At 33.9% G+C, this 12,636-nt stretch overlaps 1 protein-coding gene across 1 annotated transcript in view; it reads right to left on the minus strand.

The window, feature by feature from the left end:
• LOC128867922 (plectin) overlaps positions 1-12,636 on the minus strand; it is a 226,479-nt gene that overhangs the window by 176,111 nt on the left and 37,732 nt on the right. Inside the window, exon 3 of the mRNA XM_054109549.1 lies at positions 7,972-8,563. Coding sequence (XP_053965524.1) covers positions 7,972-8,104 — 133 coding nt within the window. The 5' untranslated portion in view covers positions 8,105-8,563. The remainder of the gene's footprint in view (positions 1-7,971; positions 8,564-12,636) is intronic.

Here is a 12,636-nt window from a genome sequence, read left to right on the forward strand (position 1 = left end):
CACCTTGTCGGACCGCAATACAGAAATTGGTGAAAAAATTCGAACTGTTAGGACTAGTTAGTGATGTGAAGAATAAAAACTCGTGCACGTCGCTCAAGAACAGCCGAAAATAGTGCTGTTGAAGCCGAAAGTGTTGAAGAAAACCCAGATTTGTCCATTCCTCGTCGTTCTTTGGAATTAGGCATTCATCAAACGTCATTACATTTGCATGAAGATTTGGGTCTTGAGGCTTATAAAGTCGAGTTAACACAAGAACTCAAGCCGGCCGATCATCAACAACATCGTGTCTTTGCAGATTGGGTCGTTGAAATGCATGAAAATGGTCCAGAAAATTCCATTGCAAAATCATTTTGAGTGATGAGGCCCATTTCCACCTCGGTGGCTTCGTCAACAAGCAAAATTGTCGGTTCTGAGGCTCAGAAAATCCCAGAGGTATTGTTGAAAAGCCTCTCTATCCTCAACGTGTGACTGTTTGGTGCGGTTTATGGTCCGGCGGAGTCATTGCACCCTACTTTTTCTAAAATGAAGCTGGAGGAGCAGTTACGGTGAATGAATTGCGCTATTGAGAGATGATTAACGATTTTTTATGGTCGGATTTGGATGGTATTAATGGTTAATGGTTAATGGTAGTAAAGGGTTATAGTATGGGCCTTTAGCACTGCGACCATATTGATCTATTGTGCACCCTATGTTGTCTATTGACTGTTAAGTATGCTTATGAATTGTACCAGCTCCTTATGAGGGAGTGATTGAAGGTTAGATGAAGACCTGAACTGTTTAACTGAAGCATGAACTTGTTTAAAAATCTTTTCCTTCTATGCCTCAACCCCGAACATTCGATGATGAGATGTTCTATAGACTCCTCATCTTCGCAGCAAAATCTGCAGGTGCTGGTGTTAGTTATGCCTAATTTATGTAGGTGTTTGTTGCAGGTGAAGTGACCCGCGCCTGTGAGAGTGCGAATGCTCTCTTGTTTAACGTGAGGGCCATATTAGCTCTTTTAGCATTGAAACTTAAGAACTTTTTGGAGTGTCTAAGACCCCCTACGTTGTTCCAATGCTGATTTATTAGAGTTTTAGCCCAGTATTTTACTTTTTGTTTTAGGCAGTTTTTGTTAAATCCAAACATGGGACGAGGTCCGATGAAATTTACAGCTGCCCCTTTTTTGGCTTTAAAGTCTATCTTTTCGTTGCCGTTTCGAGACATTGTTTTTGGATGCCAGGTTATTGAGTGCCTTGTGGCATTCTAAGAGAGTTTTTGAGTTGTAGGTATAGCTATCTAAAGCTTTTAGAACTGATTGGCTGTCCGAGAGAATTCTTATCTTTACTCTCTTGTGATTTCTACGTTGCATGATGTTTGCTGCATTATTGCGTATAATGCCGCTTGGAAGATGGTGGTGTCCCTGGTGAGAGTGAATGATTTGTGGATTCTGGGCCCCACTACTCCTGCTCCTACACCATAAGGTGTTTTTGATCCATCAGTGTACCATTTTTGTGAATCATCATTCATCCATTTTGGGTTTGTTTTCCACTCGTTCCTCTCAGAAAAGGTAACTGTGTATCCTTTTGTGAAACAGAGGGTTGGGTCAATGTGGTCTGAAGCTTGAGCCATACTTATGGAGTTTTTGACTTTATTTAGGATACTTAGGTGACCGGTGAGGTTGCCTAATTTGAAATTTTCTTTCATGTGGATGGTATTGATCTGGACAACGTTTATTTTCCACAAGACGGCGCTACGTGCCACACAAGCAAAGACACCATTGAACTTTTACGGGAATAACAACTCTTACCAAACAACTCACAAAACCCTTTGTATCAGCATTTACTGTGACTTGAAAAAAAATAACTAAAGCCCATGAGTGGAATAAAAATTTCGTTCTCAAACCTTTTTGGGCAAAATTTAGACAGATATTTACAAAGACCTTTAGACACTTTTCTTTGAAAATTTTAAACAATTCCACCCTCAACTTTTCCACCAGTCAAATATGCGATTCAGCACCGAAAAAAATTAAATAGAAAAATAGAAAAAAACTGTACTATAATAATAACCAACTCTATATAATTTTAGTTTCTTGTTTTTAATATTTTGAAAACTGTTGTCGTGCAATTAGCCTCACTCAGTGGCGCAAAAATATTTGCATTTTCTGAGTTGAACAAATTTTAAATTCCGTTTTCCTCAAACAACTGCACATGTCAATTCCATGTGTTCCCTGCTGCACACACACAACTACGAATATACAAATTGTCGTCATTTATTTATGAGTTAATAAAAATTTTCAATATAAATATGTACATATATTTTCACGCTCATATATTTTCATGCACACCACGCGGAGAGGTCAAATGTCAACGCGCACACACACACATCTTAATTACAAATATAATATTCTTTTTATGCCTTTACCAAATAATGCATTCGTATTGATTTATTGGCCTTTTGTAAAAATCCTGATAACGCATAAATGCAAACAACGTGGCTTAAATGCGTGTGTGTGTGCGTGTGCATGTGTGCGTATGCGAGTGCATGGCAAATATATGAGAGTAAACATTTGATACATTGCAATTCTTAATTTAGATGCTCAATAAAAGTTTTCAATCCAATTCACTACCAATTCTCTTTTTCATACATCACTGCACGAGAACAGAAGGGGAGTACTTACATACATACATACTTAGATACCTAAATAAATATCAATAGTATTGAAAATAAGAGACCTATACAAGGGACCCTATGGTCCACCAAGGAACCAAGAAAATATATACTTATATGTACACATAATCACACTGTGATGCGGGCGATCCTCGTTGCACCAAGAGGACTGGGCGGATGGATTTGAATGGCCGCCTTCTTTCAGAGAAATGCTGGCACAGTGAAGCAGCCATTTTATGGGTGAATAATGAAAGGACTATATGGACTGCATAGCTCCGCTTTTTAAAGAGGCAAGAAGTTTAAGATTACTATCGAAAAAGAATAATGGCGTAAGACCTTTGGCTCCAAACGTAATGCACTTAACTTTTATGCGGCCGGTGCTAAAGTCGCCAGTGGAGTAGGTACTTGGATTGAAGTGCACTGTCCACAGTTAGTAAGGAGTTGTCTGGCAGTCTACGGAAACTAAAATAGCTAAAAGGCAGTCCTCCTTGAGATATGCAACATTTTTCTTCTGCCTTCATAGGAATTTATGTTGCGAATGCACAAATCTTTCGGTGCTGGTAATTGTTGGATATATTTTTTAATGATTCAGGAAAGGGTATGCATAAGTCCCTGACTATAAGTAGCAAATAGTCTTGCAAAAAAGTAATAAAATAGAATCTTTCTCTTAAGAAATAAAGGAGCCACCAAGAATTGCGTAGTTTGACATCTTAGTTGTTTCTTTTTTTTGACATGAAAAGCTAATGTAAAATGTCTGTTCTCGAAATTCAAAGTTTATTTGGCGAGGATTTTTTCTTGTCATCATTCCCTTGCATCCTTTTGGTGCTCAAAGATAGCCAGTGAAAGTTTCTCTCTAAGTTTTTGTTGAACTGATTTCAAATTCCGTCATGGAGTTGCTATATACTGATTGATATGTCATATTTCTGTATCTGCTGTCACTGAGAGCGCAGCCTTAGCTTTTAACACTAATAAATTAAATCATTTGGTGCTATTTTAATAGTTAAATTTTCTAGTATTCCTTAATTTATTTGTTTTAGTACTAATTAAGATTTTTATTTTTAGTACTAATACTAGCACTAGAACTACTAATAATCTTGGTACTTAATAAGCTTATTTTAGTACTTCTCATTATTTTGCAGCACCCAGTTAGTACACAAATGTTTTCGCTTAATTCATTTATAAGTACTAAAAAGTTTAATTAATTCGTACTTAATAATTTATAAAATCGTTTTGCTACTTAACACTTACGTTTTTTAGTACTAGTTAAATACATATTTAAGTAACTAGTTTTTAATGCTTTGAGCTATTCATTTGTATTTTTAGTACTAAGAAAAAAGAAAGAAATTTTAAATGATTGTACTACTAGTACAAATCTTTTTTCTTTAGTACCAAGAGAAAAGATGTCAAATGATTTAGTACTAAAAATATTTTTTCTTTAGTACTAAGAAAAATGATTTCAAATGATTTTAGTACTACAAATCTTTTTTCTTTAGTATCAAGAGAAAAGATGTCAAATGATTTTAGTACTAAAAATCTTTTTTCTTAAGTACTAAGAAAAATGATTTCAAATGCTTTTAGTACTACAAATCTTTTTTCTTTAGTACCAAGAGAAAAGATGTCAAATTATTTTAGTACTAAAAATCTTTTTTCTTTGGTACTAAGAAAAACGATTTCAAATGATTTTAGTATTACAAATCTTTTTTCTTTAGTACCAAGAGAAAAGATGTCAAATTATTTCAGTACTAAAAATCTTTTTTCTTTAGTACTAAAAAAAAGATTTCAAATAATTTTAGTTCTAAAAATCTTTTTTCTTTAGTACTAAGAAAAGTGATTTCAAATGCTTTTAGTACTAAAAATAGTTTTTCTTTAGTACTAAGAAACAAGATTTCAAACGATTTTAGTACCAAAAACCTTTTTTCTTTAGTACTAAGAAACAAGATTTCAAACGATTTTAGTACTAAAAATCTTTTTTCTTTAGTACTAAGAAAAAATATTTCAAATGATTTTAATACTAAAATTGTTAGTTTCAACAGAAGTTTAGCGCTTAACCATTTTTAGTACTAAGAAAAATGATTTCAAATGATTTTAATACTAAAATTGTTAGTTTCATCAGAACTTTAGTGCTTAACCATTTTTAGTACTACGAAAAATGATTTCAAATGATTTTAGTACTACAAATCTTTTTTCTTTGGTACTAAGAAACATTATTTCAAATGATTTTAGTACTAAAAATTTTTTTTCTTTGGTACTAAGAAAAATTATTTCAAATGATTTTAGTACTAAAAATTTTTTTTCTTTAGTACTAAGAAAAAATATTTCAAATATTTAGTCCTAAATTGTTAGTTTCAACAGAAGATTAGTACTTAAACATTTTTAGTCTAAGAAAAAAGATTTAAAATGATTTTAGTACTAAAAACATTTTCTCTTAGTTTAGTACTTAATTAATTTTAGAAAAAAGATTTTTAGTACTAAAATCATTTGAAATCTTTTTTCTTAGTACTAAAAATAGTAAAGTATTAAACGGATTTTGAATTTATGTATGGCAACTTAAAGATGTGTGCACATCATTATTATGTTTTAAAAATTACTTAATACTCGTAAGAACTAAAAAATTTAAATAAATTAACTAAAAAATAAAAATTTAAATAATTTTATTTATTTTTTATGCCATTAATATTCATAATTTTTTTGCTAAAACTTATTTATTTGAAACCAAATTATTCAATTATCGTTTTAGAACTTTTAACTCATTTCTTAGTACACCAAGATTAAATTTTATAACAATATTTAGTTTTAGTACTAATATTTTTAATTTTATTTTTAGTACAAACAATTTTTTTGTTTATGTTTGAGTGCTAAAATTTTTTATTTTGGTTTCAGTTCCACCAATTTTTGTTTGTGTTTTAGTAGTAATATTTTTTTGTTTTGTTTTTAATGCAACATTTTTTTTGGTTTTAAGTTTTAGTACTAATATTTTCTGCTTTATGTTTTAGTACTAATACTTATTTGTTAATACTATAAATAAAAAGGGTCTAACTAACCAGTACTAAAAAAATTAATACAATTCTGTGGTACTAAACTATCTTATTATTAGAAAAATTAGCTAAATTAAGTTTTATTAGTTAGTAGTACAAAAATTAATTAAGAAGTTCTAAAAAACTCATTAAATTAATTAACAAAAACAAAAACTTAAATTCAATTAAATAAATTAATTAGTTAAGTCATGTTTAATTAATTCAATGAAATAATTATTTAAATTATTTTGAATTAATCAATTTAATTAAACGAATTAATTATCTTCTTCCTATTCGTAACTACGTTTAAATAAATATTTTAGTACTCATTAATCAGCTCTTTTGTGCAAACTCTTTTTTTTTTTTTAATACTTTTAATTAAGTTTTAAGCACAAATTTTTAGCACCCTTTTAGTAGTAAAATTAATGAGGCCCCTAAGAATTAATTAGTCGTAAGAAATTAGTTCGATTGTTTAGTTCTAAAAATTTTATTAGCTGGAAATAAAAAATACAATAATAATTAATGATTACAAAAAAATTTCATTAAGTGAAGCAGAAAAATTAGTACAAAATAAAAAGTACTAAAAATCAAATAAACTGGCGAATGAAAATGTGCTAAAAAAATGAAAGAAATTATCTAATAAAAAAATTAATTTGAGTTTTAGTACTAAAAATTGTACTAAGTTCTAAAGTCAATCAAGAGGTACTTTAACAAAAACAAATTACTTCATTTTTAGTACTAAAAATTATACCAAGTTCTAATAGTCAATCAAGAAGTACTAAAAAATTAACGAAATTATTTGAAAATAAATTTATCATTATTAGTACACTTTGATTAATTTTTTTTAGTAGTTGCCCATTAATTTGTTTGGTACTCTTGTTAAATATTAAATTTTTAGTACTAAAAATTATACTAAGTTCTACTAGTGCATCAAGGAGTACTAAAATATAACGAAATTTTTAACAAAAAAAATTAATTTCATTATTAATACACTTTAATAAATGGTTTTTAGAACTTCTACGCTCATTTTATAGGCATTTCTGTTAAGTAATACATTTTTAGTACTAAAAATTATACTAAGTTGCACAACTAAATCAAGAAGTACTAAAAATTTAATGAAATTTTTAATAAAAAAAAAGAATTTCATTATTAGTACTCTCTGATACATTCTTTTAGTACTTCTCTACCAATTTGTTTGTTATTCTTGTTCAGTAAAACATTTTTAGTTCTAAAAGTTATTCCAAGTTCTAATAGTCAATCAAGAAGTACCATAAAATGAAAGAAATTATTTATCAAAAAACTAATTTCATTATTAGTACACTTTAATAAATGGTTTTTAGTACTTCTACGCTCATCTGATTGGCGTTCCTGTTAAGTAATACATTTTTAGTACTAAAAATCATGCTAAGTTTTAACAAAAAAAATAATTTCATTATTAGTACACTTTGATAAATTTTTTTTAGTACTTTTCAACTAATTTGTTTGGTATTGTCGTTAAGTGTTCTGTTAAATTATTTTTGGTACTTTTCCATTAATTTTTTGGTACTCTTGCTAAATAATATATTTTTAGTACTAAAATTTTTACTAAATTCTATAGTGAATCAAGAAGTACTAAACATTTTATGGAATTTTTAACACAAAAAAAATTTCATTGTTAGTACACTTTAATAAATGGTGTTTAGTACTTCTGCGCTCATTAAATTGGTATTCCTATTAAGTAAAACATTTTTAGTACTAAAAATTGACTCTAAGTTCTAATAGTCCATCAAGCAGTACTAAAAAATGAAAGAAATTATTTAACAAAACAACTAACTCCATTATTAGTACTCTCTAATAAATTCTTTTTAGTACTTGTCCTCTAATTTGTTTGGTATTTTTGTTAAGTACTAAATTAACATTAATTTTTTATTGCTCATTAACTTGATAACTTTTGTGCCCTAGCCAGCTGCTGCAAAACAATCCACCTCTTAATTGAAATTGAAACTGGTTCTTATAAATAATTTAATTTTAATTTTAAATTTCTAGTACGTATCAAATTTTAGTACATAATTATTCTAATTAACTGCTTGGTGCTGTTTGCTTAAGATAATCAACTCAAATTTGCTTGGTCACTACTTTTGCATTGCAAACCTTTTCAAATAACTAAAATCATAATTGTTTGCTTGTTGCCATTTCCATTTAAATGCATTTTTGCTTATCAGAGACTACAACTGAAAACTGTGAAAAAATCTCAAAAAACTTCAAATAAACCAATAATTTATGTATTTGCATAAATATTAAAATTGTATTTTTTTTTGGGGGTTATCACCTAGAGGACTTCCACGTGTACCGTAGTCTCGTGATGGCGATCGATCGACTGTTGGCAATTCCGTGAGCCGCCTTGAGCGACCCGGGCTACGAACACCAGAGCTAGTTACAGGATTGTAATCGTCTCGTGACATAATATGCCGCGGTTAATCCGCGGTTTCTGTCGCGCTTCACACTGCTCTTCGATTACGTTTCCTTCAGTGGAGGGGGATACTCTAGTTCAGTTTTTATTTTCAATTCTTATATTTTGCTTTTACTTTGTGTTGTCTGTTTCTTGAGTTTTAGTTTTTGGTTTGCTCTGCTCCCTGCCGTTTTCACATACGGCTATGCAATGGCATCTGTATGTATGTATGCATGTGCATGTGTGATTAGGATTATAAGGCGACGCAATAAGTAATCTATGTAAATTTGCTTGAGTGCTCTCTCTTTGTTTTTTTTTCTTTTTTTAATTTTCGAACAACTGATCCTAGTTTAAGCCCGAATGAGTGCTACAACGTTTAGAGTGTAAATCTGTATGGTTTTTTATTTTCATATTTTTACTCATATTTTTTGTTTTGTTTGTTCTTGGTATTGTATCTGTCACGTTTCTAAATCTGCAAATGTAACAAAAAGAAATACGAGAGCATGAACGAAAACGCAAAATGGTATTCTGCATAGTCTTCCAATGAAAGCTAAAAGTTAGTTCATATAAAAGTAAGCGTCTAACGCAGTACTAAATTTATACTTTGGATGTGTCGCACGTAAGATAAGTGAGCATATCAAAGCAGAAAAATGCAAACAAATTAAGTAAAAAAAAAAAAAAAAAAAAGCACAAGCCACCTATAATAATATGGCAGTTCAATTGAAAAAAGCATTTGATGTCTACATTCTATTATTTTTTTTTTTTAGTTTTTTTTCCTTAAATTTTTAGTTTTTCATAGACCTTACAGTATTTTAAAATTATTTTCCTACACTATCCTCTCAAGCACTAACATTTTAAGAAATCAATTAGCTATTCCTAAGTTGTTTTTTGTGAGTGCCATAACACCCTTATCATCATCATTATCACTTTATATAAAACTAAATATTTTTATAAAAAATAAATATTTTAATAAAAAAAAAATAAAATTTTTTTAAACAACTCAAAAAACTGGCGTAAAAAATGTAATCATATCAGCAAACTGTATGAGACATTACAACAATAATAGATATTCTCTGCCACCCAATCTTCAGCTTGGCATATTTGCGTAAAATAATCACTATCAATCACATTTTTAAAGCTAGTGAGTAGAGCCACTTACGCCTTTTTCGAATATTTGGCCAAGCTGCTCCTCCTATTTGTGGCGCGCGTCCCATTGTTGCTCCACAAATGGAGGTACCTACACTTTCGCTGCATTCCAGCTGGCTGCATTATGAAGTTGGCACGAAAGAAAACACGGAGAAGTGGATTTTTACCTGATTCAGTTTTTGACCGGGCATGGGTGCTTCAAAGCATACCTCCATCGGTTCAAACACGAATCGGATCCCCATTGTGAATACTGTGGGGTAAACGCGATAGAAGACGTCCACCACGTATTCTTCGATTGTAAGCGTTTTTATGGCTCTTCGCAGCATATTTGGTGCTTTGTAGCAGGAAAGAATCTGGGCCGTAGTCCATGCTACAGAGCAGGGAAAAATACATGGCAGCATGCGATGTCATAGCAGAGACTATGACACTTGGTGTATCAAACTGGCGCCGATTAGCTTCAGAAAGAAACGACTGGCGCGCTTTGTTAAACTCGGCCAAAATTGCGTTAGCGGTTATCGCGCCAATAACGAAGAAGAAGTACCGGGAAGAGATGCGTACATTAACGGTAGGAGGTTTGGTTCAGGGTACGATGCTTATATATATGTATATATTATATAATTGACGCGTACACCCTTTTTGGGTGTTTGGCCGTGTTTTTGCTCTTATTTCTGGTGTGCGTCTTGATGTTGTTCCACAAAAAGGTCCCTCCCTACAGTTTTAGGCCGACTCCGAATGACAAATATTTTTTATGAGGAGCTTTCCCATGGCAGAAATACACTCGGTGGTTTGCTATAGACTGCCGAGGGGCGACTGCTATTAGAAAAATCTTTTCTTCATTTTTGGTCTTTCACCGAGATTCGAACCTACTTTTTCTCTCTGAATTACGAAATATAGTCACGCACCAACCCATTGGGCTACGACGGCCGCCGGTGGCGGGGGGTACGATGTGTCCTCATCATAAAAAAAAAAATACTTAGATACGTAAAAAGCAAATGTACAGGGTCTGATTGAAAAGTAATGAGCCTTCCCGCGCGGGGCGTCTGCCAAGCGATCAACCGAACCGGCTGGTGGGGGAAAATGATCGTCCACTAGAAACCGGTCCCAGTTGGCTGGCAACAGCGGTGCAGTCAACATCGCTCCGCGCGTGAAAGCTGTTTTAAAAGTGTGTTTGGATTTTGCAGTGGCGAAAATGCAGCGATCGTTGGAGCAACGTTATTCGATAAAATTTTGCGTAAAGCTAAACAAAACGAGTACCGAAACCATTGGGCTACTCAAGGAGGCTTACGGGGGCCAATTTCTGTCCAGTGCCCAGGTAAAACGGTGGCACAAGTCGTTTAAGGAAGGCCGGGAGGACGTCGAAGACGAACAGCGATCTGGAAGGCCTTCGACGACGCAATCGTCTGTTTGTGAACATGTGGGTTCGTGAATTTTTGAACATTGACCGTCGTGCTAGTCTACGTGAGATCAGTGAAGAGTTAAATTTAACTTATTACAATGTGCGTGAAATCGTGACCGGAAATCTTGAAATGCCCAAAGTGTGTGCCAAATTGGTTCCAAAGGTTATGACTGATGAACAAAAGCAATTCCGTGTGTAAAAGAGTCGTGAAGTATTGGAAAGTGACGAACAGGATAATACTTTACACAATTGTATCACAGGAGATGAAACCTGGTGCTTTGAGTACGATCCTGAGGGCAAGAGAGAGAGTGCGGAGTGGCACACGAGCCAGCCGCCACGACCCAAGAAGGCGCGCATGTCGAAATACAAGGTCAAAACCATACCTATCATCTTTTTCGACTATCGAGGCACCGTCCACAAAGAGTTTGTACCTCCAGGAAGCAGTGTAAACGCGGCATTTTACAAAGAAGTGCTCCTTCGGCTGGAAAACCGGGTCGCCCGGTTTCGGCCTGACCTCGTCAACAATTGGACCCTGAATCACGACAATGCGCCGGCGCACACCACCTTCCTCTGCACCCCCACCCTCCCTACAGCCCAGACCTGCCCCCTTCGGACTTCTTCTTGTTCCCGCGCCTGAAAAGAAAGCTGAAGGGGAGGCGTTTCGACGCCATCGAGGCGTTCCAAAAAACTGTGACTGCCGAATTGAACGCGATTCCGGCGGATGAGTTTAAAAAATGTTTCCTGCAGTGGAAGGACCGCTACCAGCGGTGTATTGACGCTCAAGGGTCCTATTTTGAAGAATATTAGTTGTATAAGCCAAAAGGTTTAATAAAACTGCTTAAAAAAAATAAGGCTCATTACTTTTCAATCAAACCCTGTAGAGCAAAGTGAATAGTTTGCCAGCGCGCCTTATCAGAGATTGACGCTAAAACGGGAAAATGGCATAACATGCAACTTTAAATTTATTTTCAAAAGCATTTATTAGAAAATATTAATTTTTTGTTTTGTGTTGTGAAGCCAAAAACCATAAAAAGCGAATGGGTTCGAAGCTACCCAACCAGTAAAATTTTGCTCGCTAAAAATGTGCAAATGTGCATATGCGAATATTTTTCATTTAGCTGCACGATTTATGGCAGAAATAAATGCTAATTTCTTGTTTGCACACAAAAACTACTTAAAATGCACTCAACCGGCAGCAAACACGCGCACACACACACGCACACACTCACGATTCCGCAAATTTCATATAAAAATTAAAAAGAGATGCTTCCCTATAGGTGTTTATGTGTATGTGTGTGTGCATGGGTTTAGACGCAATTTCCATGTAAGTGCCCAACTTTGACTACTTCCACATGAAACGGTTTACCCAACAGAAGCCACCCAACACCCATCATTTTCAAGCTTTCACTCCACGTCTTCGTATCGGCGCACAAGTAGCGGGAGTGTTAAGTGAGGGGCGTGTGTGTGTGTGTGTGGAAAAATGGCGCGCATGGGTTATGAATTTGTATTTGTACAATACATTGGCACTCATAAAATGCAAACAGTTTTTCACTCGAGAATTGACCCCCGGCGCCCGCGTCTCCGCCCCCTTCTTTTGGCTACATGAAATTCAATTCAAACGATTTAAAAATCGAGTAAGTTACCTAAGCCAGCTGCCAGTGGCCGTGCACGCCCACCCAACAACAAACGTTGAACCGCACACAAAGTTTTCTGAGTAGGCTACTTGATGCTGCCACTTGTGTGTGTACACTTTCAAGCTGAGCGGTAGTTTGTTTCTGTAATTGTTGCTGTTGCCATTTGCTATGGGCTGGTGTTGTTGCAAGCTTTATGAATGAATAGGTTGCAAACGAATTTTCGAAACGAAATGTAATCGACGAGTCGACTCACAAACGAATAGAACGAACCGCAATAACGCAACTAATGTGCCTACAAGAGCAACAACAGCAACAACAACAACAACAGCAAGAACGATAGCTAATGCTGCAATAACATGCCGCAATACA

Source organism: Anastrepha ludens, chromosome 6 (genome assembly GCF_028408465.1).
Source record: "Anastrepha ludens isolate Willacy chromosome 6, idAnaLude1.1, whole genome shotgun sequence".
Taxonomy (NCBI): domain Eukaryota; kingdom Metazoa; phylum Arthropoda; class Insecta; order Diptera; family Tephritidae; genus Anastrepha; species Anastrepha ludens.